The following is a 24,336-nucleotide window of genomic DNA, read 5'->3' as shown; positions in this document are numbered from 1 at the left end:
TGCTCAGCTGGGACTTCTGTCCAAGCACAGGGAAGCTCTTGTTGTCTTAGGTGGCCCAGGACATAGACCTACCCTGAGCACCCTTGGCTGGCTGCTTGCTTGACATTGCTCTTGGGGGACAGTCTACTCCAGAACAAGTGATGGACTGGAAGCCCTTTGCACCATGCTCTGGGCAGCAGAAGGATTTGTCCCAAAGGAAAGTGGTTTTGTGCATGAACGCGAGACAGGCTTGGAGGATGGATTTGCACCTTCTCCAGGGCAAACGGATGTCCTCAGTCCCTCAGGTGGCTGCAGACCCCAACACACCTCCTGTCTGCAGCATCCCCTGTGGGTAAATCTGGGCTGACCTCCACTCCCCGTGGCTGGTTTAAAACCCTCCCAAGGTTAGGTACGCCCAGCTCTCCCAAAACAGCTTTTCACAGTCTAGCTGTGAGTCTCCCTGCTGTGGCCACCACATTGGTCACGATCACTGGCCATTCAGCAGCACCTAGCCATGAGCCAGCAGAGGTGCAAACACACCCACACATCGCATCCTGCTCCCATTCCTCCAGGCTACAAAACCAGCAGGGTTTGGAGCTCCAGGAAACTCGCCTTCTCTCTTTATTGGGGTAAAGCAGCATCATTTTGACACAGTTCTATTTAAAATCCTGGTCGCTAATAAATGAGATTCCAAGAGACAACCACAATGCACAACATCAGAGCTGGCCCCACCATCACGGAGCAGACAGGGATGCAGCTGAGCACGAGAGGCTAAGCGTGGCCATGGCATCATGGCCCATGGCCCCATCAGGAGGTGTGTGAGGACGCAGTGGAAGGGGTAAAGGGGGGGCGAGGGGTGAGGAACGGCCCCAGGCAGCCCCCAGGACGGGCTTGTCCTGGCGCCTGCCCCTCACCCTGTGCTGAGGCTGCACCGGGGGCTCCAGCTTGGGGTGGGGGGCAAGGCAGAAATGACACAGCCTGGCCATTTCCACAAGACCAGCTTTAATATCAGTCATGAGAACGAGGAGAAAGCACAGAATCCATTAATGGGGGGAAAAAAAGAAAAAAAAAAAAAAAAAAAAAAAGAAACCCACCGCCCCATGCCCACCCGCCGCAGACGGACTATCCAGGCAGTGCAGATGGAGGAGCACAACACAGCAGCTGGGGGGGGACGATCCACCGAGAGCCACCCGGTCCGGCCCCTCTCCAGGGATGCTCACCTTGGGGTGACTGGTAGCGCTGAGGAGCCCCGGCGGTGGCCCGGCCTCGGGGGACCCGGCTTAGCTTAAGATTCATCACAGACTGACACGAAGGACAAGAACGTAAGAAGAATCCAAGAGCTGCGACTTTTTGTTTCTTTATTCTAATTCAGCCTACGACGTTAGTAATGGTGATTTCAGGGGATGGCTGGGCCCGCGAGTTCCTTCTTGTAGTGAAAATCAGAGACTGTAAAGAGGAACAGAGCTTATAAAGACAGATAGGAATATATTGCCATAAAAAGAACTGGCATGCAAGTGCTTTATACATTTGGCAGTATGTGAAATGGCGGGGCTTCGGTTTTGTTTTTGGTGGTGGTGGTGGTCTCTTTGTTTTGTACAGTTCAAAAATGAGCTGCTGCCTTCACATCTTGAAGACAACCCCCCCACAGGAAAGGACAACACAAGTCAAGTCCAAGGCGCCTCTCGCTTGGTTTTGGCAGAGTATATATATTATATATATATATTTATTTTTTTTTAATGCATAGCGATTTTCTTCCTTTTTTTTTTTTTTTTTTTTCCCCCGTTGCAAACCTGAGCTTGGTCCCTGCTTTCCTGTGCAGTTTTCCTTCCTTAGGTGTTGGCACTGTGGAGCGGTCGGACGGTGTCAGCAGGCGATCTCCTCCAGCGTTCCCAGGGTGGCCTGCAGTGGCACGTTCACAGTGTGGCTGATGGTTTCCGAATGATTTGGCATGGGGTCGCAAGTGCTCTGCAGACAGAGAGCAGGGGACAGGGTTACCTTGGAGCTGCTGGATGTTCCCTGTCCCTCCCCAGCTGCTATCTCCTTTCTTTGGCCAAGCCATAGCATCAATCCTTTGGAAATAACCCAAGCCAGGGCTGAATGCTGCATCTGTATCGAGCGTCTCTGCCTGCCTACGGAGCCGACCGCAAGGAAATTTCCTCCTCTCTCCCAATGGGGCTCCTTACCACATTTTCATCATGGCTCCCTTCCTCTTCGTCCTTTCCAAGTAGGTCTAATAATTTCTCCTTGATCAGCTGCAAAAGATGGAGGTTGGGTTAAGGTGGGCAGGAACAGGCAAGCACATCTGCCCTGCCTGCATGGGCATCCACGAGGCACGGGGCAGCCTCACCCAATGGCGCTGGGTCCACAGCCCCAGGGCATGCGCTAGGTTTGGAGGACACCCTCCAAAGGGTATGGAGAAGGAGAAAATCTTTCCAAGAAAACCACCCCATGTGTCAAAACTGAACTCTTCACATGGGAAAAAACCCCCAAAGCCTCAATTTTTTAAATATGTTTGGGGGTTTATTGAAAAATGTCAGCTATGTGAGCACCATTTCCCTTCACAGCCACATTACTTCCCTGGCAGCTGCTGCTGCTGAAGAATGTATTTTCAAGGGAAATCCCAGAAAGGTTGAAAAGTGAGTGTTTTTCTGAAAAAATTCCACTGGGGGAAAAGAAAGAAAAAGAAGAAAGCTAAAAACGTGAAAAATTGGGTCAGTTCCTAAGGAAGTGAGGTGGATGCTGGCTGGCATGCAGGGATGCGCGGTGGGGACTTGGGACCCCAATGAGCCCAGAAGCACAACTCTGTCCTGGGGCAGGACTAAGAGGAGGATTGCGCTTAGCGAACGATGCAAAAAACCCATCTCTAGGGTCAATACTTCATCCGATTTTGGCTAACCCACTGGAAAAGAATAGTTGTATCCATTTGCTGGCAATCTCAAAGAGTTTACAAATGCTTTGGTTGAAAAAGCAATGAGTTTTAGGTGTGCTGAACCCCACCTTGATGAAACGCTGAGCAGATTAGATCAACCATGTCGATTAGGCATCGTTTAAGACATTTTATTCCTTTTCTCCCTGTCTGGTGTGGGTTAAGTATCTGTCACGGGTGGCCATGAAGATGCCCCCCATAGGGCATAGCTGGGTGAACCTGCTGGTGCATCCCCAGGTGTGCACGGGGAGCCTCTCCAAGGAGACAGGATGCTCTCCTAAGCCATGTTTGCCCAAAAAGAAGAAGAAAACAGGAAAAAAAACCAGCAAGAAACTATTTGCCAAGTTTTCTAAGCAGATGTCAAACAAAGGAGTAAAACAGAAAAGAAAAATCCAAACTTTGAGAGGTTTATTACCTTCTTATGAAAGAACCCCAAGAAAGCTGGGAATAGGCGATTTTAATGAAATACTGTGTGCATTCAGCCTGAGATATAAACTGAGGCGCAGGTTTTGTTTGCACTCCGAAGCCATTATGAGCTTTATGCTTGTAATTTTCAATATATTTTATTGCAGAATAATGCCACCAAGTGCTAACAGCTGCCCAGAAGGGACTGTGATGGGGAGTGACTGTCTTAAAACATAAAGCCAGCATCCCAACTTTAATAACGTTAAGAGGTTTTTCAGGATGCCCCAGTGAGCTCAGACAAGAGACTGTGGTTGCCTGACACCGCTGTGCACCCACCTGGCCTGGCACACATTAATGCAAGAGCCACGAACGAGCCCTGACTGCAATATCCCATGGGATTAAAAATCCCTGGTCCCATCATGATACAGGGCTATGAGAGTGCTGGACTATGCAGGTCTAAGATATTGCCTATTTGGGTGCAGGGGACCCAAAGCGACTGCATTAAAATCACCAGGCAATGGATGGATGAGCTGAATTAGCAGGAGGCACCTTCCCAGGGACAAGGGCAAAGGACCTTGGGCTGGGATGTGCCAAATGTGCTGGGAACTGCCTGTCTCCGTAGATGTTTGCATCCTTCTTGAAACCACGCCAAGCCATGAACTCATTCTTTCCTGCTATAAAACAAGACACATACTTGCATGTTTGGGTCCCTGGGGTCATCTTGGTGCAAACTGAGAGCTGCTCCTCAGCAGCGTGCATCCAGCTGCAGCCCCTCTCCCTGCCTCAGTTTCCCCTTTTATAAACAACAATCATGAGCTTGACCCCCAGCATGAAGCCTTCTGCGATGTGGCGATGAAGACTGGGAAGGAAAATCAACGACTGGCGGGGAGGATGCTCCAGGGCAGGTTATTTTGGACTGTGGCCCATTTAGTTGAAAACATGGGGTGGAAAAAGTCCAAATGGCAGGAGGGTGCAGAGAGCAGCTGAAATCTGCCTCTGCACTCGCAGGGGCAGCGGCAGAGGATGCTGGAGGGACGATGCCCGCCGGCAGGCTGTGACAGCATGGGACCACTGAGGCCTGTATTGGCACCGCGACATAGAAGAGCCGAAAGCCCCTGGGAGATGCTGAGCTGTGCTGCTGGGCTGAGACATCAGTATTCACTGGGGGAACTTGCTTGGGCAAAAAGAGATTAAAAATACACAAGGGTCGTAACTCTGCTGCTGCTAGAAGGCAGGAGGAGGGGGGGCTGCCAGAAAGCAACGTCCCCTCCGGACTGCTTATTGCAATAATTCCCATTAAAAAGGGCTTGCACTTTTCTCCGGAGCAGCTGCTCTCAGCCACCGCAGAGCCACGGGACCACACTCAAGCTCGTCTCGGTGCTTCCTAGAAAGCTCCTTGCTCCAGGGCTGCTGGCAGAGCTGCAGACAGCAGATAACAAGGAGTAGGGTTTTTCCACCCCCCCAGCAGCGGTACAAGGTCTGGCCTTACTGCTTCACTCACCTTACGGCTGGACTGGGGCTCAGGCATTAATTAAAGGTGTTTTTATGAGAAGACGTTAACAGCATGCTGCTGGGAGAAGCCCAACTGGGCACGGGGAGAGGAGGGTGCAGCAGCAGGTCCCCAACCAACACCCCAGGCAGTGCAAGCTTCAGGGTGGGAAGCAGCACAGCCACATGAAGGTGGTGCTTAATTAGCCCAAGCGAGAAGCAAACCTCGTTAGCAGAGGCAGGGTGCCAAGCGAACCTGGCTATGCCATGCCACGGCTGCATGCCAGCTCCCCCCACATGCAGAGCCCTCGCTGATGCAGGGACCTCCCCACCACGCTACATAGCCATGACCAACTATATAGCACTGTTGTAGAGCATTAATTATACAGTATCGTTAATTAAAATTAATAATCCACGTGGGCACATTGGGCATGGTGGCCCATCACCACCCCAGCCTGGCATCAAGGCTGGCAAACCCACACCCTGCCAGAGGAATAAGGCCAAGGGCAAGGGTCTTACCTCGTATATATAATCGAAGAGCTCTAGTATAGTGAGGATGCTAGCACCGATAAATAGCCCCATCTGGCCTCCAATGTCACCTAGGAGAGAGAACAACATGCACATGGCTTTTACCCCTGGAGTAAATGCTCTTAGAGGCACCCGTGCAACCACGGTGCAGCTGCCCTGGGTGCTGCTGTCCCCAAAGAGTGGGGAAATGCATCACCCCCAGAAACACCAACAGCTCTCATGGCATGAAAAGCATCCCAGGAAGGACGTTGCTGGCCACCAAAGCATTTCTCCTGCTAAGGAGGCCATCAGCTGGAAGCCTAATGGGGAGGCAATACCTCTGTAACACACACACTGGCATCCGAGGAAGCCATCTGGCAGAGTTAGACAGCAGGTTTCATCCCAGGAATCCCACAGCCCAATTCCCAAACTGGGCGGGGGAAGTAGAAAGATGCTGGAGAAGAATTAGGCAACGTCCCCTGGAGCTGAGAAAAAACCCAAACCTGCCAAAGAGAGGAAAGGGAGAGGGAAGACGGCCTGCTCTTTTGAGGGAGCATCTGAAGGCTGTCTCTGCTTGAGTCCTGCGATGCCCCAGGGCCGGGGAAGGGCACCTGGGGGAGAGGAGACTTCCAGGGATCTGCTGGGAAGATAACTCCTGATGTGAGGTGCTGTGCTATGCCAAACTGTGTGCTTCAGGGAAGACAAACCTCATGAATTTTGCTGCAAAATGCCCATGTTTCAACTGTGTCGCTGCTCAGAGAAAGGCACCCGCGGGTGGAGGGGCTACGCGACCTTTGCTGTGGGTGTCCATGAGACAGAGACAGAAGAAAAAGAGGAAAAAAGGTGCCTGGGGGCAAAGTGCTGGTTCAAAAGGGGATGAGGACTGGGGGAAGATGAGACTCTGCCCAAAGCCCGCAGTGCCCTGGGAAGGAGGGTCATGCAAGGTCGTGCAAATAAGGAGGCTTATGTCAAAGAGGCTTCATCACCACCCTCCTCTTCCTCACTGTAGCCCTCTTGGGGAACCCCCAGCAAGTGCAGAAGGGCTCACGGCATGTATGTTTTGCAGAGCTACCACTGCGGGGTGACGTGGGGGCACCCCATAGGACATGGGGTGCTCTGCTCGCCGCAGTGTCCCCCGTCGCGGGACAGGCTCGCAGCATCCAGCCCCGCGGGATGGCCTGGCTCCAGCTTTCAAACAAAGGTACCGATCGCTCCTTGCGTCCCAGGAGGGATTTGGGGATTCAGGGTGGCACATGGGGGAGCTGCAAGGCTGAGCATGGGCACAGAGCATGCTTGCTTCTCCTGACCGAACACCTCCACCCCGAAGACCCAATGGGTCCCAAGCACCCAAATCTGTAGCCAGCGCCCATAAAGCTTGACCCAATTTGAGCCTGAGCAACCCAACAACTCCTCCACCTTCTCCATCAAGCTGCGGGGCACCACCCAAAGGGTCAGGGTCCTGGCTGGCCTCCCTGGAAAGGAGGATAGATTTGGAGCTTGTAAGAGGTGATGGGTAGATGGTTTTAAGAGCTGTCCTCCTCCACACACTACCCTTCCAGCATGGGGGGCACCACAGAGAGCATCCGTCACCTGCTCGGCCCTGGGATTTCCAAATAATAGGGCCCTGGTAGCAAGCTGAGATGGAGCAGCTCACATACATTAACTTTTCATGGGTGACACGCGGACTAGCTGTGCTCCCTGGGAGATCCCTGGGATGGCTTGGTGTTGGAAGGAAAATGAGGGATGGCGTTGAAAGCGTGCTGGCCAGGAAGGTGGCTGGACCTTGCTGGGATTTTCAAGGCAATGCACATAAGCTCTGCACCCACTCGTGGCATCTGTCTGTCCCATAAACACACACGGACTTGAGCAAAGGCTCACAGAGACTCCAAAACGCACTCCCGATCCCTCCTTACCAAGTAGGGCTGCCACTTCATAGGCTTTCTTCTGCTCAATTGTCTCATAGTTGAGTGCTTCAAAAAATATGTCCAGCACAAGAATATTCTCTCTGTAGAAAGAGGACAACAGCATCAGCCCTTCAGCCACCAGCGGCCTCATGTGCTTTTGGACAAGAAAAAAAAAGGGACTTTGGGGCTTTATTCCCCTCTCTGTCCTGACTTTTCTCTTTCTGGGGTCCTCAGCAACCCACAGACACGTGGACCTCCTGGAGACCAAGACCATAGGGCACCGTTAGGATTCTGGCAGCCTTAGCAGAAGCTGGAAAATGTTTCCCCAAGATCTCTCAGGATCTGAGCTCTGGATCTCACTTTGATGATAACGGCAAGAGTCCAAAGGATGCTTCATATGGAATAACTCTCGCTGCCTCCACAAGGCAATAATGTGGCCAGGGCTGGGAGAGGTCCAAGACAGCAGCTGCCTGAGGTCCACAGCCCAGACTTAGGTAGAGAGGCCAGCAAGACTGGGCTTCCCTGTCAAAAGAGGAGTTTTTGCACTTTTTTTGGTGGGTATGGAGTATGCTTATGAAGACAAGGCCAGGGAAGGGACATACAGTTGTCTGGAAACATGTCTACTGAGAAGAAAGCAACCTACACCTCATCTCTTCAAGGCTTTCACCCTATCCCTCCCTGGAGGACATAACTCTGTTTGGTGATGGAGGCATTGGCAAGGTCTGGTCTTAGCACAGGCTGGTTTAAACAGGCAATGGGACTTTACAGACACTTTCCCCCCCATAAAGCAAAGGAGATCTGTTTTCTGCAACACTCACGAGATATATTTTTCTGACTTGTTGAACTTCTTCTCCAGGTACTTGGCCGAGGTCTTGCTGGGGATCTTGACCATGGAGAGTTCTTTGTTGTATCTGGTCAGGTTACAGGGTGTCCTGCAGATGCAGTAATTGCTGTCCTTTTCAGCAAGCAAACCTGGAGAAGGTCACAGAGTTAGATCTCATGGAGTCAGGGACACACAACAGATGTGGGAGCAGAAGTCATGCCACCCAGAGAGGGGCCAAGGAATCACATCTCAGAAGAGCTGCAAGAAACCCAGTCCTGACTATTTCTCTCCCATTTCATTCCATGGCCATCCCCACCATCTTGAAGAGAGGCCTTTTGCTGGAGGCTGCACTCTGTTACCAGCATCTGGTTGGGGAACACGTGGTGACTGAGTCTCCTCCATCTAGACCTCGAACGGGTCCCTCCATCCCAAACCCAGACCCAAACTCAGACCAAGAGGTGCTTGCCTCCTACGTATCCTGGGGGGTTATCATTATCCCAAGGGTTTCTGCGCTGACGGAGCCCCATGTCCCATGTAGAATCAGAAGAAACTTTATCCCATGGTGCACCCAGCCCTTCCCAACAAGTTGGGTCTCATCAAAACCCATCGCCAGGTTGCAGCTGCTCTAGATCACCCCAGTCCTGCCAGCCAGGAGGACACAGGCTGCTGGAAGTCCCTCCAGCTTGGGACACCCGGGGTACCCAGGGATATCTCTTGGTACTCACCAAGCGCAGGCTCTGCACATTCCTTATACTGCTCCGGGGTACAGAAGGGAGCATCCCCTGCACGGAAAGGACACATCCATCAGTGGGCATCAGCCACTGCTGCAAGGGAGCTGGGGACCGCTGGGCTCTCTGCGGGGACCACACGGCCCTCCCTTTAGCGAAGTGAACCCAGGCTGGGGATGGGCAGCAGAGGTATTGCAGCATCTGCCTCACCTCTGCCTGCCGTGGGGGCCTTTTCTTGCAAACCGAGGAGGGGGCTGCTGGAAATACCACCCACGGGTGTTAACTGGGGCTAAATAAGGGCAAAGCAGCCCCATGTCCCTCTGCCACGTCTTGCCCCTATTTCAGGGCATTTTGCAAAGGATATTAGCATCCTTCTTTCCTTAGGAAAAAGTATTCCCAGCTCCTTTAATCCCTGGTCCCTTTCCAGCTCGTTAACCCTTAATGACCCAGGCTGGGTGGAGGGAGGGGGTCCCTGTCCCCCCGGCACACTCACCTGGCATGTGAACCATTTTGCAGTTGCAGTTTTCCACAATATACCGGGTCTCGCAGTCGATCCTGCAAGCCGTGATACTGTAAACGGGAAAGAAGTCTAAGCCCATATCCGACGAGCGACATTCACCCCACGGCGGAGGCAGGTACGTCAGCTGCAAGAGAGGGAGGAGCGGGGTGTCAGGGGACGCTGGGGACCGGCAGCGAGGAGTGGGGCGCAGCATCTCCCTCCTCTTGCCACAGAGGAGCCTCCAGAGCACAATTTTAATGATGTTTTTAAGAAGGAGACCAAGCAGTGCTGTTGCAAGGAAAGGTCACAGCATGATTTTTGCCAAGTGAGAGCCTTTAGCAAGCTCTTCTGCTCCAGAGCTGCTCTCCTACGTCCCTCCAGCCCAGCATCTCCAGGAGCAGAGCCACAGCAGGATGGTGCATTGGAGACGTGCAGCACCAGAGGTTCTCCAAGACCAGCTCTGTGGTCTTTCTTGCACCACTGGAAAAATCCTGCCCATGCAGGGACTGAAGGGGAGGCTCTGACCTGCAAATCATCTCCGACTTTGGTGAGAGCAAACATGGGGTCATTGGCACCGGTGTGTCGACAGTTCCCATCTCCGGCTTACTCTAATCTCCAGGCTGTGCTACTACGTGCCACTCATGGGGACAATGCAGACAGCACTGGTGACATTGAGGAGCAGAAAGGGGTGGCAGTGAGATCCTGGCAATGGCTGTGATTGCGCCGGTGTGAGCAAAGCTGCCACATTTGCACCGTTCCCTTCTTCAGGCACTTTTCTTGTTGATAAAAAATGCAGCAGATCACAACCCTCAGAGAAGGCCAGGGACTTGGGAAGCACATGGAAAGGACCAAGAACAGTTCAGCAACTAGACATTGCTGCAGAAGGTGAAAAATACCAAGGAAAGGGCGTACCAGTGCCACAAGGATCCTCCAAACCTTCATGCCCCCATGGAGGGACAGCTCTACTCAGAGAAGTGCTACCATGGGAGATGGTGCCGGGCTGCAGAGCAGTACCTCGCTGCAGCCTCGGAGAAGGCAGACAAGTCAATCATGTCCTTTTCCGAACACCCATGCTCAGGGAGAGCCCTGTGGAGCTAGATACACGTTATCCACTCTCCTGGCACCCCATGATGATGAGGAACCTGTCGTCTTCTCCCCCGTTTGCACACCACCTCGCGTGAGGCTCATAAGTTGCTCTGCTTGGTGCTAGTGCAATGCAAACTCTTCTGCTGTTACCACTTTATTTAACACAAATGCAAAGATAAGATAAGTAGGGCTCCACAATCCACCACGGTAACCTTAATTCAGAGCCCAGAACATGCTGGAGGAAAAACAGTGACTCTCTGGCCCCCACGGCCAAATCTACCTTGTTCCTCTTCTGTCTGCAGCTTGGCAGCCTTCCCTGTTTATCTTTGCTAAATGCTCGGCACTACTCTTTGCTAGAGAGCAGAAAATAGCATTCCCCTAACCCCTCCTTCTTTGTGTTTTAAAGCAGCATCCAATTTGCTGTGCTTTGCTCCAAACACAGAACATTTTGTGCTGGCAAAGCACGTTGGCTTAACAAAAACATTCCTTTAAAAACTGTAGTAACATTAATCACATCCTAAAATAAATATGTAAACATACGTTGACGGACTATGAGCCTAGGACCTAGTGGCAAGGCTCTATGGTGCTTGTTTTGGGTCTCTTCTGGAGATGTGTGGGAAAGGGAGGAGAAAAGAGATGACCCACAAAGTGCAGATGACCCACATTGCAGATGCTGTTGTATGAATAATGACCCCATGAATCCTTCAGGCATGGATCTGGGGTAACTACAACAAAACTACCATGGCGTGAAGCGTCTGGAGCCCGTGGTCTGCTCTAGGTCTTCCCCAGGAGATCTCCTGCAAGAGCAGAGCTCCAGCTCTCCAATGCATCCTGTGAGAAGATGTTCACCTCGTGCACCAGCTTGCAATGCTGGCGTGCTCGTAAATCTCCCCATGGCTTTGACTTATGAACCACTCAGTAGTTAAAAACCCATAATGGGCTTAAATTGCAGCCAAGGAAGAGAAAGATGAGGTGTTGGGATGAACGTGTCTTGTGGTGAGGACAGTTGGGTATGGGAACAGTCTGCCTTGGAGGGGCATGGAACCTGGCAGCTAAGGGAGAGTTTGGGGAGGATGCCAGGCTTCACAGAGGGTGATCCTGCCCTCTGGGGCTGGACAAGCTCTCAACTCAGCCAAGCCAAAGTAATTCCTTCTCTAGGAAAAATTTTGCCAGGAACAGTTCCCATCCAGGAATCCAGAGGTGCTTTGTTTACTCCAGCACTCTGCTTGCTGCATTTATGGGCACTATACTGGTTCCCAGTAACTTCTGTCTCTAACAGGCCGATGGAGGTTTTATGGGACCAGCTGGAACCATGGACATGGCAGCCCTGTGGCATAGCCATCTCCTCGATGAGCCACAGGTCCTCCCCATGATGAGATGGCAGTTCAAGGTCTTCCCTTGCATGACCCCAAGGACAGACCTGAGAAAAGCTCAGACCCTGCCTGCACAAGGGTGAAGGGGGTCTCCATGTAACGGTGAACCCTTTTTTGGCTCTGGATCCTCCACCAGCCGGGGAAGCAGGGAATCACCGACTCCCTTCCCCTGCTCCTGGGAGCATCATCCCTCGTCTCAAGTGCCAACAAGACAGAAAACTTTGCAGTGATGTTCAGCCACGGCAGATCTGCGTGGTCTGCTCAGCGCCTCTGCGTCCTGGTGTGCACGTGCAAAGAAACGGGATGCTAGCTATGCATGCTGGAGCCTGCATCGCCCATGGGTGCTGGGCTGCTCGCTGAGGGACATGAGCTCTGGCATTCCCAAAATCTGCCTCAATCCATGCTGCTGCTCAAGCTGCTTTGAAAAGCAACAGCAGCGAGAGCTATTCAGCTGCTCGGAGCGACACGCACCGATCTCTGTGCTCAGTGGGTCCGATCTGAAAAGCAGACAATATCCACAACGGGTGCGGAGATGCCGCGGGTGATGGAGGGATCCCATCTGTGGGGACCAGCTGAGGCATTAGGGGAAAAAAACCCAGTTCCCAGCAATCTCGGCATCTTCCAAGAAACAGGCCTGGCTCTGAATGGGATGGTTTTGAAAGTCAGCAAAGCAGCACCTTGGAATGAAAATATCAAGAGCGTCTTTGTGACAATAGCAAAGTGCTGTTTGAAGGGGATCTTTTCTCATTTGCTTTACACTTGCAATATAATAGAGTACCAGATGCCATCATTTAGTCATCCGTGGTGGAGAAAGGGGCCCATATGTTGCACGTTGTAAGATAAAGGAGAATAAATAATCGCGGTCTCAGATGGAATCAGCTGTCGTCCAAGCACAGCTACACACAAATCTTTTAAGCCCTTTAAATTTTATTCTGAATGTAGGTGACGGGATCAGAGAATGATGGAGTCACGATCAGATATTTAGCTTACACACTTTTTTGCTCAGCCAGCATTGGATTTGGGCCACGGTGCTCGTGAACTGGCACCACGTCTGCCGGAGGTGCACGGCTGAATGATGAATTAAACCCTAATCAATGCAACTTCATTAACGGAGTTACAGCCTGTTTTGTAGCTGGGACCATGAGCACTGACTACCCCCACACTGCGAAGCAAAGCTGGTTTGCATCTCCCCAAAAGCATGGCGTTCCTCGGAGATCTGTTGCCTTGCCACACACACAGCCCCACGCACACACCTGCACACGCACAAGTGTGCAAGTGCAAGTGTGTAAGTGCAATTCACTTTTCTTTGGCTTCCTAAGAACGCAGGCATAGGTGCACAACATCTCCCCTGCCACATGCCAAGACTTTTGCTCTCCCCACCACTCTCTGAATCGCTGATACTTAAGAGCAGAAAAAGCCTCTTGGTACATTTAACACCCGTGGAGGTTTTTTTGCTCTGCAGTATAAAGGCCTTCCCTGTTCTGCAGAAAAGCACGTCGTGTCTGGGACTGACAGGGGACTCTAGGGAAGCTCCAATTTTTACTTTTTAAAGGAAATTTCCCCATTGAAACTCCTGGCCATGGAGCAGAGCCCTGTGAGGTGCAAACACAGGCACCTCGGTGCTGCCTTGTTTTATATTAATCCCTACCTCTTATGTCTCTGTAACACAGGGCGGGATTTCTTGCTGCTGGCCATACCTCCGAGCAGAGCCCCGAGATGCAGCGGCTGCAACCAAAGCATCTCCCACACCCGAGGGACCGGCACTGGGAATCCATGCGCTTCCCCTCCATCGCCAGCTCAGTGGGAAGCAGCGCTACAGCAAGGGTTCATTTGAAGTTTGACAGGCAAATCTGTGCTTCTTCCTTACGGGCAAGATTTGAGAGACAAATCTCCCTGGGATGGCAGGTTGGACCCTCCCTCCCTTGAGCAAGTCAATGAACTCTTCTCTCTCCAAGGGGCTCATCAAGGACTATTACCTGGAGCCTCCATGGTAATTACAGCTTGAAAGACTCCTTGCTTCCCTTGTGCTCTGTAATTTGTAATCAGAAGCAAACTCTCAACTGATCAGCAGCCAGATATGGATGCGGGACCTCTCTGGAGGGAGAAGGCACGTCATTAGGGACCGGGCTCTGTAGAGAATAGGGGAGCCACGTTTCCCAGATCCTGCCTCAACATCCAAAGGTAATTTGGTCCCAGGAAAGCTCCCTTCGCCTTTCCCAGGTGGTTTTGGTGAGCAGGCACCAATGTACCAAGTCTCTGATGTAGTCAACTCTTATCCTGACCTTTTATTTCCAATTATCTCTGAAGGCAGCTGCTCTGTTACCGTCTGGGCTTGGAGCCACTGCAGCATCGCTCGCAGGTACAAGGTGACTGCCAGGACCGCTGGGTTGCATCCTCTGAAATGCTCCCCGTTATTCTTCAAAGAGGAGACTATCCAGCCCCAGAGCCAGGTATGGTTTTACCCATCAAATAGCGCACTTTGCAGTGAAAGACTTAAACCAAGGGGCCAAACACTTTGCAGCCCACGGCAGGTTTCTTGCCCTGAAGTGCAATGGAGCAGGATCCCGAGGTTCTTTCCTCCAGCCCCCGTGGCTTCTCCTCCTGTAGAACAGCTCCATGCCTGCTCCCATTGCCTGCTCCTGCTCCATGCACAGGAGTCCCAATGCCCTGCAAGCCCTGGGGTTAATGCAATGGTGAACCCATCCATAAGAGCATCCCTCCTTAATCCCCTCCTCGCCAAAACGTGTGCTTTCTTGGGGCTGCAACCTCAAGCAAAGCCTTTACATCCAAAGCGCTCAGCCCCCACGAGCTGCCCAAGCAACTCATTTTAGACATTTGACATTTGAATTTCCTGCCCACGATGCTAACAAGGCCGCTGCGTCACCTGGAAGAGCACACCGGGCAGCCAAGCCCGCCTCGCTAGCCAGCAAACAGGAGCGCGCTTGATGGAGCAATCCTGCAGACCGCGGCCACGTAAACAACGTAAATGGGAGAGATGCTAATTGGATTTGATTCCTCTGCCCTGCAGCCCCTCCTCGGCGGCGTGCAGCCATGCAGACATCTCCTCCTCTTGAGAGAATCGCTTTCCCCTCTTCCAGATGATGCTAATTTGGGGTTGGTGGGAGGGCTCTGGTGCTGGACCGGCGGAGGCTGCCCAAGGACGCTGAGCTGCTCCACTCCAACCTGCTCTCCTACCACCAAAGACAAGCTACTTCTCTTTGAAGCTGGAGGGGAAAAAAACCATAACAGCAAAAGGAAAAGCAGGGGTAAAGGCAGCAGGGACAGTTTCTGCCCTCGGTTCCTGCAGGAGAGTAACGCTGAGCTCTAATTTTGCTCCTCTGCCGTGGCAGCTTTCCAAGGGCTGCCTGCACATACCCCTCCCCGACACTGCGCGGTCTCACACTTACAAAAATTCAGCTTCAGCCTCTAATTGAGGTTGACAAACTCACGTATTTGCGCTTTCACAATCATTAATACTTAATTAATTAATGAAATGCTTTTTAAATTCTCTTGATCCCAGCTATTAGGGATTACGACAATCAGTTACGAACTGGCAGGCGCCGAAAGGAAAAGGAACAAATTGACTTGTCTCCTTAAAAGCAGGATGGATCTTGCTTGCCCAAAACGCAAGGAAAGGAAAGGCTGCTCTCAGCAAACGTGGGGGGAAGCGGGTCGCAGCGGCGGGGACTGTTCAGCACAGCCTCCTCCCGGCCACAGCCCTGTTTCCTGGCCACGCTCCTGCCCTTTGCACACCACTCTTGGCACTGAGCCCCCCAGTAACTGCCAACATCTGTCTGCAGCTGGAGAGGTCTTTTTTTAAATTTATTTTAAGTGGTATCTCTGTTTTTCTGCATGTTTAATTTTATGTAATAGGGAAGATGTGGAAATGTGGCAAAGATGTTTCCAGCACAAGGCTGGGGCAGTTTCAGCCCAGTTTGCAGCTGGGCTCTGTGATGAAGCCGGCTTTGGGGACGCACCATGCATTGACTCGGCTCCTGGCTACAGCTCAGCCCCTTTCCTGCCTCCTTGACATGTGATGTCCCCATGTGTCCCCACCTGATCCTGTGTCCCTACCTGATGCCGCCAAACTTCGGGCAGCGATCATCAAGGAGGCATGCAAACCTCTCCCTGAACATCGCAAAAATCTAGATGGGGTGTGTTTGCATTTGCTCCAAATGAAATCATAACCAGAAACCTCTGTTCTTTCATGAGACATCAAACAGCATCAACTTAATAGAATTTCAATCCCAGGCAACTTTAGCACTTGTAAAACGCTTAAAAAGCTCGGTGTACACACAGCTTGTTGGCACCATCTCCCAGTTAATGATGCTGGAAGTTGTCTATTTGCTATCTACCTTTGCCATGGCGGGTGCAATATGGCTGTTCCTTCTCATTTGCTCCCTTCACGCAAGCACCAAAAAAGTTGTCTTTAAGGACAAGAGCTTAACCCTTCCAGCACCTGGAAGGTCCCCCTGAGCAGAGCTCGGGGAAGTTATACAGCCCATGAGTCCCCAGGTGCTGGAGGCGAGTGGGCACCAGAAGAAAAATGTGATTTTGGAGCTCCAGGCTCCTCCAGATCCCCATTTCCTTGGAAATAATTTTGCAAATCAAATAACAGTATTGAAACCTGTGGCTCCCCAAAAAGTCGAGAGCAGCCCCTTCTGAGCCTCGTCCTGGCTTTGTTCCCAGGACCTGTTGGATGGCTGCTCCTGGCATTTGCTGCGCCGACCATCTACAAATCGCTTCTAGCACCCTGCTAAATGAGCTGGACCCTTTGCTCACAAGCAAGCTCTGTCTTAAATTGCAATAAACTCTACCCTCTCTCTCCTGGTCACCTCCTTGGCATATCGATAGCCAGCAAAAATATTCCCCCCTCATTCTGCCGGATGCCATTGGCTGTATTTGTTGGGACTACGTTGGCCAAGCTCTCACACAGGTGCCCAAGTTGGGGGGTGCGCAGTGAGAGCTGGGCTCTCTGAAGCTCTCCTGTCCTCAGCGAGCAGCTTTCCATCTTTTTAAAAAAATCCTCTTATCCATGTAATACAGGGAAGGGTTAGCAGAAGCACCCAGACTGTTACCTCATCTACACCCCTGATGTTTCCTCGTACTGACCTGCTTCCCAAGTGAGCCTTTCCAATCTCTCCCCATTCAGACACACCATTCCTGGCCCTGACTCATGTCCATCACTTGCCTCCAAACCCATCCTTTTACAAACGGGCTGATTCACCCCTAATGCTGTTTTCCAAGCAAAACCATTCTGCTGCCCTACAAAAACAGCCATGCAATCGTTTTCTTATGTCTCCGGCTTTGAACCGCTCCTGTGCAATGAAGTTTTCTATGCGGCTGGCCTCCTCTGCCTGCCAGTGTGCTTCTTGCTGTTGAATTAATTCAGAGACTGATGATATACTGGAGGAAATCAACTGGGAGAGTGTGTGGGATTGAGGGAAACAGAAAGAAATCAGAGAGTGAATATTTTTCCAGGAGGAGGTGTAAGACTGTAGGTAGGAGAAGATGCTCTGAGCGAGGGTTAGGAAACATGGGAAATGCTATGTAATTGCTCCCAATTTTCAAATGCCACTGCCTACACCCTGTTTGGAAACACGGGCTTCAGAGTGATCACTGCCAGACCCCGAGTCCTGTTTTCCTGCCTCTGTAATTACACTTCTTGATACTGCAGTTGTTGATAGCTGATGCTCTCTGTCCCATGCAAGCGTTACAAGGGGATGAGTCTCCAAGGCACACTAGAGCCCTATTAAACAATATTGCTCCATCTTCGAACCTGTTGCTTAATTGAAGCCTCTTAAATTTTTATTGCCAAGTTGGCAGAAATTGCCATTTTTAGTGCGCTTTTCATCTTCTCTAACGCGCTGTGCCGATGGCGTAGCAGGGAGCAGCCAAGCTGGGGAAGTAACATTATCTGATCCCATCCGTTATGGGAGAGGCTCGGGTGATGCTGCCGAGATGCGGCGACGATGCTGTAAAATCCATCTGGAAAAAGGGGATTAAAAGGAGCAAAATCCAGGAGGAATTTGTCTTTCTCCAGGGGATCAGCCCTTTGAAATATCATTTCCAGTGTGTCTGCCCATGCCTTGGTGCCATGGTCCGGTGCAGGGGTATGGGGGCATATTGCAGGCTCCCCAAGGCCATGCACACCACGAGGTCCGGAGAGGCTTGTTACAGCACCAGGCTCACCCAAAACAGCCAGGAAAAGGGAAAAACTGAGGTGAATCCCTCCAAACCCAGGAGCAGCAGGAGCTGAAGGGCACTGCCCTACTCGGGGTGGTCCTGCCCTCCCTTGGGACCCGCCTGGAGGGTGACAGCACGGCGTGCCCCGAGCCAGCTCCTGCACAGCTCAGGGTTTTGCCCATTCATGAGAAAACAAACCTTATTCATTAGACTCAGCAATTGCCATGGAAACCGCTCCCCCGCGAGGCTGGAGCATCTCTCGCTGCAAGGCACAACGGGGACTGCGTCCGGTTCTCCCCGTGTAAAACGGTGTGAAAACCCCAGCAAACAGCAGCTATGGCCTTGCATGTCCACGTAAGCCACTCTAGCTCCTTTCACGTTGCATTCAGACACAGCCACTGCCATGGCGTACGGAAGGTCACCCAGAGAGGATGTTTTCCACCAACCTCCATCGAGACACTCTTGTTTTAATTGCAACTGTCCATCCTGTGCTGCCTTCTGCTGCACCGCCTCCTGAGTTGCCTTAGGGAGCTCAGTCCCAGCTCCCCTTGAACTTCAGGGGACCGCTTCGGTCCGAGATTTCAGACAGAAAGCATCTCCCTTGAGGCACGAGTCCGCAGCAAAGAACCAGCTTGGCCTACATAACCAAACAATCACGTTTTATGGAGGAAACCGCCTGCTGGCATTGCCTTTGCAGGATTGCTTTTGCTGACTCAGCATGCACAACCGATACACTTGCAAAGTCCCTCTTATATGCTACTAGTGCAAACCAGCACGACATTGTTACTGCATTAACGATGCAGTTCCCAAACTAGTAAATGTATCTTAAAAGTGTCACTCTGCAGGCATCAGACGGCTCAGCCACTACGGGAGGAGGAGAAAAACTGATTTTGTTCCTTTTTTTTACACTGACAGCTAATTTTAAAGGGAGATTTAATGAGATCACGCACCATCACGGAGCCAGAGTTTGCTTTCGACGAGGGGCTTTTGGAAAGCTCTCGGAATAAAGATCCAGGATTTATCACCCCGGCACCAAGACGCAAGTCCTCGCTTGCGCTAAGCAGCTGCATACCTGGAAAGGCAGGAAATCAGTAAGTAAAGCCCAGTAAATACTCTTATTTCCAGACTGGGATGGGGGGACGAAGGGATAGATTTGAGCGTGGCCACAGGGAACAGTAACAGAGCCACAAATAAAGCCATGAGCCTCTAACCCAGCCACGAATAAATCCCCTTCACCCCAAAGCCTGTCTCAAAGACACTGCACAGCTCCCACCGTCACGCCAAGGTAAGTCTGCCCAATTCCACACCTCTTTTTTTTATTGCTGGGAAAAGTGCTTATAACTAACAGAGAGGCTGCTCTGAGCTGGGAGACATGAAACAACCTTCTCTTTATCTTTATTTCTATTCTTCTGCAGCTGGAGGGTCGTTTCATTTATGTTTCATGGTGTAAAACACATGGTTTAGGACCCCAATAACTGGCCGGACTCAGTCCTCCGGGTGATATTCATGGGCTTTTCCACCTTTTGCTCTGACTTATTGAAGAAGCAGCACGTGCCTGCCCCAGATGTAGAGATTTAGTAGAAAAGACTAAATCAGGGGTCTGCATAAAAGATGTGCATTCAGGGCTTGAGAAGGCGGGTGATGCCCAGTCCCTGCGGGGTAATTCGAGGAGGCAGTAGCATGTGTATGCTGTAATGGTTGTAATTAGGTTAAAAAATGACTTGATGGAGAGGAGGGAACGGGGTGGGCAGCATCGCCCGAGGAGCCTGAATGCTGCTCCAGGCAGGCGGCCTGAAGAGCCCTCCGGGTCTCCTGGGTAAAGGCGTCGCAGCCCACAGGATAATTTTAAACCAGTTACAGAACCCCTGGCCCCGAGCAGAAACCTGCCCTTCCCTCTCCCAGCACCAAAACTCTGGCAAAACCTGCAGAAGAGGGGATGCACTCGAGCTAAGAGTCCCCCCAGATCTGTTTTTCTTGTCATCTTCTACATCTTCCCTGCCTGGAAGGAGGGATTTGGGGAGGGATGGGTTTTTTCCCTCTCTCTCTCAGCTGGCCGTCTTCCTGATACGAAATCTAATTTTTTAATAGAAATAATGAAATAGTTAATGCTGGCAATGGGATGGGGAAGATTTACAGCAGCTGTCTTAAAAGTCTCCAGCATTTATGTTATTTCTATCTTAAAGTCCTTGAGATCCTTGCTACAGGCTCTAGCTCCCAGCCACGCTCCCAAATCTTGCTGAAGCTGGGATGTTTAAGGAAGACAAATCTTTCCAATTACCGCTTGCGCTGCCGGGCAAGTTCAATTCGAGGAGGTGTTGCCAAACTCTTTCAGCATCAGGGGGCTGCACCGCACAACACGATACCCTGCCCAGCGCTGCCTGCCTGCCTGCCTGCTAACGGGGCATGCAAAGTGCCATGTAAACGGCTGGTGATGCCCTTCTCGATGACCAGCCTCAGCATCTCTGCGGTTAGCTTTTCTCCGGAGCTAATGTGGTCTCACTAAGGGGGTGCTGATTCTGCCAGAGGTATTTTTCACAGCTGACAATTTGCTAAACAAAAATCCTGCTCTTTGCTGCTGAGAAAAGAGGAGAGGGCTTTGCTCAAAGGCATGTGGGGATGGAAATGCAAAACCCCAACATGGGACCCTCTGCTCCGACACAGAATCATAGAATAGTTTGGCTTGGAAGGGACCTTTAAAGGTCACCTAGTCCAACCCCCCTGCAATGAGCAGGGACATCTTCAGCTAGACCAGGTTGCTCAGAGCCCTGTCCAACCTGACCTTGAATGTTTCTAGGCATGGGGCATCTACCACCTCTCTGGGCAACCTGGGCCAGTTTCACCACCCTCAGCGTAAAAAATTTCTTCCTTCTATCTAGTCTGACATGGGAACCTCTGCTCTGACACTGACTTCCTCCATGGCCTTTGGCAAGTCACTTGTCCTCCCTGGGGTAACCCAGCATCTGCGAGCCGCCTGCCAGGTGCTGGCATGGGAAGGGCTCCTGTGTGCAGCCGTTGTGGGGGATAACCAGCTGCTGGCTCTAACCCCAGGGCCGTATCCAGACCCCACTGCTCTGCGCTGCATCTGCCAATGGCAGCTACAGGCATAGGGCTGAAGCCAGTGCCACCACCTCGGTGTGTGGAGACTCCCAGACTGCTTCAGGAGATGCCCCCGGGAGAGAGGGTGGATAAGGCATTCAGTGCCCAGTAATTACTGCCAACAGTAATCAGTCAGTTTTCCATCCTTCCAGATTCTCTGCCTCGCAGCACGCCCCATGTGAGCATTGCCGAACGCTGCTAGGTCCCCTAGGGCAGCAGAAAGCAGCTGTGGAGGGAGGTGAGGACATTGGGGATGCGTGGAAGGGCTTGTGGCAAGGGAACGGGCATTTTGTGTCAAGAGAACGGGTGAGAAAAATGCCCACGATGGGTTTCCAAGCCTGTTTCTGCTTTGGACTTCAGCAGCTGCTGCCTCAGCCCCCGAAGAGCCCTTTGCCTTCGCTGTTACGAAGGTGTTACGCTCCAAACGAGAGCCCTGCGCACTAATAAAGCTGCTCATTTTCTCCAGCCCACCGGACTTCCCACAAGGTAAGAACCGACAACAGCGAAACATTTCTCTGCTTTAATTGAGAAGCTTCCACCTGGCGCTCGCCCACCGGGAGCCCACACCGTTCGTTATCTCCTGGATGATTACACACAAGTGCGCTGTAATGAAGGAGAGAAGATCTGCATCCAGGCTCGCTGAAATGCAGCATCTTCAGGTGTATTTTGGTACCCGGAGGCCATGGAGAGGCCTTAACGATATATTTGGTGGTGAATTCCTCGCGTTGCTCTGACCTGAGGTAACAACTGTGGCTCTGATCCCCATGGAGGTTTAATCAGAGCAAAGCCTCCAACAGCTCGTGTTCGCTTTCCTCAACTTGATTTATGTCTCATTTGAGGGTGGATGCAAGAGCAGGGAGGAAAATGAGAGAGGCAATGAAGCAGGAGGGCTAGGAATGAAAGCACCGGGGCCAAGCTGGGGGAAAAAATTATTCCGCTGGCCAGCTTTCCAAATGCCTAATCAGGATTTGGCTCTAATGACGCTACGTCACATCGCATCCATCTGCACCATGATGATGTGCCACCATCAGAACTCAGGGAGGGTGATGCATCCCGAGCTATGAGCATTCCACCACCAGTTATAATAAATAACGTGACTATTTCTGTGTTACCTGAAAGGACTCACACTGATTTTCATAATGAAACACTCTCCTCTTGTCTCTTTTTATGTCCTTGGAGTGCGAGAGCCTTTTGGCAAAAAGCATCGTTTCTTGGCGGGTTGGAAGGTACCCGACACATTGAGCGACTGCCGCAACTGAACCATAACCATGGAACAGCGAGGCAGGGAAACTACTTGGGATGAAGGATGAAGTCCCTTCTGTGGCCAAAATGACAAGGATTGTGGGCAATGCATAGGAAGCAATGCTGAAACAGCTGCCCTCATCCCAACCAATTTGAAGCAAGGCATAAAAATAGCTGTTAATGATGAAGATGCCTCTCAAGGGGCATTGGTACGTAGAAGCAACCTCTCATACGGACCCACTGGAGGGATCTTGGTGCGTAAATGACATTTAGGACTTACCCTTTGCTCTTGGGTGGCCACGAAGGTCTGGAATCCAGGAGCCACCCCAAACCCCAGCTCCTGGACGAAAGGCGGCTCAGACTGGCTGTGGATCTGGACTTTGACTCCAGCCTCGAACGTTGTCTCCTCTGGAAGAAGAAGGGGGGAGGTTAGCGGGCTGTGTTGCGTAGGATGGTGTCCACCAGCGTGGGCATGTTTGTCCCTCTGTGGAAAATTATATCTGGTCAATCTCTGCTGCTCAAAAGCAGGAGATAAGCAGTTGGGAGCGCTCCACCTGGATGATCAGACTTCTGGGCATCAAGGAAGGAAACCCAGCAGCAGCATTTGCCGTGAGCAGAGCACACCCGGGACTCAGCCCAAATCACCACTGCTGCCCATCGGGACTAAGAGCATCTCCAAGCTCCTGGTCCTTACACTGCTGCCCATCCCAAGGGCTCACTCTCCCTGGAACGCAGAGATGCACGATTTCGCCAGCTTGGCCCGTACTTCCAAGCTATGGAAACCAGGAGGTGACATCTACTTTCTAGCTGATATTTAGTTACAGAATTTTAAATGCATTCCCATACTACTAAAACAAATAAACTCCTCCTTCCCTACTATCTGTAAGGTCTCCAATGCCAAAAGCAAGGGTGCACCCCACGTCCGCTGCCCCACCTCTGATGCAGCCTGAGGCCACTTGGGAGACAACGTAGACAATTAAATAATGATAAAAGTGTGTTAAATTCAAAGGAGCTCATGTTTTTGGCAGCTGAAGTGGCTCCAAGCCGGACAAAGGTATTTTGCAGTGCATGGGCTCAGACATCTCCAAGTTATGGGTGATGTGAGGTTTCCACACCCAAATCTGTGCTGAATACCAAGTAACTCGAGGTCAGTCCCCCTCTTCCACTAGAAGCTAAAACCAGCTCGAAAGAGACTTTCTGAAGCAGAATTAATGGGATGCAAATCAGACCCGAGTGTGATAAATGAGCGCTTTGGGCTCCTCTATCACACAGGCATCTTCATGCAGCTGGGGTACATAACCTTTCTCTCTTTAGCGTTGCTGCTACGTCTCACATCCCAACAAACTAGAGGGAGCATATGGGACTAAGGGGTGGAGGGCTGATTTGCAAAGTTAGTTGTTAACTATGCATAATTTGGCCTAAAAACTGAGTTACCCGCTGATATGAATCCATGCCTGTGGCCAGCAATGCCATCTACATCCAAAGAGCTTCTGTTTAAAGATGAGTCACTCTTTATTTTCTTTGCTTACTATTCCTTGGTATTTTTCTACTATTTTATGATGCATTTCAATTTTTAACAGCACTGTATTCAATCCGAAGCATCGGAAACTCAGCACCAAGGAATCACAGCCGCAGAGCTGTTACTCCAGGGGCTGCAGCAGGAGACAACAGCAGAAGACACCAGACCATGGAGTGATATGGACAGAGGAGAAGGGCAAGGGAAGAATAAGGTGATACTGGATGACATGAGGTTTACAGATCTCAGAAACACATCGCTTAAGAGGATGCAACTCTGCTGACTCCATCAGGCAGCAAAGGGATCAGCCTTCCTCTCCCAAGAGGACTTGGGACTCGGTAGTTCCCAAGGCAAACGAAGCCACAGACTGCACGGGTGGGAATGGGCTTATGCATGGATTTGTCAGGCTCAACGAGAGCATCCATAGTGCTCAGATCTACCTCCTTTACAGCTCACCACCCTCTGAGGCTTCAACACTCAGTCACGGCCAAGCCGATCAAGTGTTGGTCCAAGACAGTTGGACCAGAGACCTCCAGAAACCCTGGGACAGACATGTTGCTGTCACCTTCATCCCCTTC

General features: G+C 51.4%; 1 protein-coding gene across 3 annotated transcripts in view; it reads right to left on the bottom strand.

Moving 5' to 3' along the window:
- Positions 1 to 1,083: 1,083 nt before the first annotated feature.
- Positions 1,084 to 24,336, bottom strand: part of ASIC2 (acid sensing ion channel subunit 2) — a 515,886-nt gene continuing 492,633 nt past the window's right edge. For 2 of the 3 annotated variants that reach the window (XR_012046055.1, XR_012046056.1), the window contains exons 3-11: positions 22,523 to 22,650; positions 9,254 to 9,404; positions 8,758 to 8,814; positions 8,028 to 8,181; positions 7,219 to 7,310; positions 5,318 to 5,397; positions 2,163 to 2,231; positions 1,770 to 1,944; positions 1,084 to 1,425 (exon numbers count right to left, since the gene is read on the bottom strand). Coding sequence is in view for 1 of the 3 variants with exons in the window: in XM_072885662.1 (XP_072741763.1) it covers positions 1,843 to 1,944; positions 2,163 to 2,231; positions 5,318 to 5,397; positions 7,219 to 7,310; positions 8,028 to 8,181; positions 8,758 to 8,814; positions 9,254 to 9,404; positions 22,523 to 22,650 (833 nt within the window). In the remaining 2 variants the exon portion in view is untranslated. Of the gene's footprint in view, positions 1,426 to 1,720; positions 1,945 to 2,162; positions 2,232 to 5,317; positions 5,398 to 7,218; positions 7,311 to 8,027; positions 8,182 to 8,757; positions 8,815 to 9,253; positions 9,405 to 22,522; positions 22,651 to 24,336 lie in introns of those variants that run through there. The other variant, XM_072885662.1, reaches the window with a different exon arrangement.

This window comes from Ciconia boyciana, chromosome 22 (genome assembly GCF_034638445.1).
Source record: "Ciconia boyciana chromosome 22, ASM3463844v1, whole genome shotgun sequence".
NCBI lineage: Eukaryota > Metazoa > Chordata > Aves > Ciconiiformes > Ciconiidae > Ciconia > Ciconia boyciana.
Note: the sequence above shows the minus strand (reverse complement) of the source record. Positions and strands in the feature narration are given on the sequence as shown.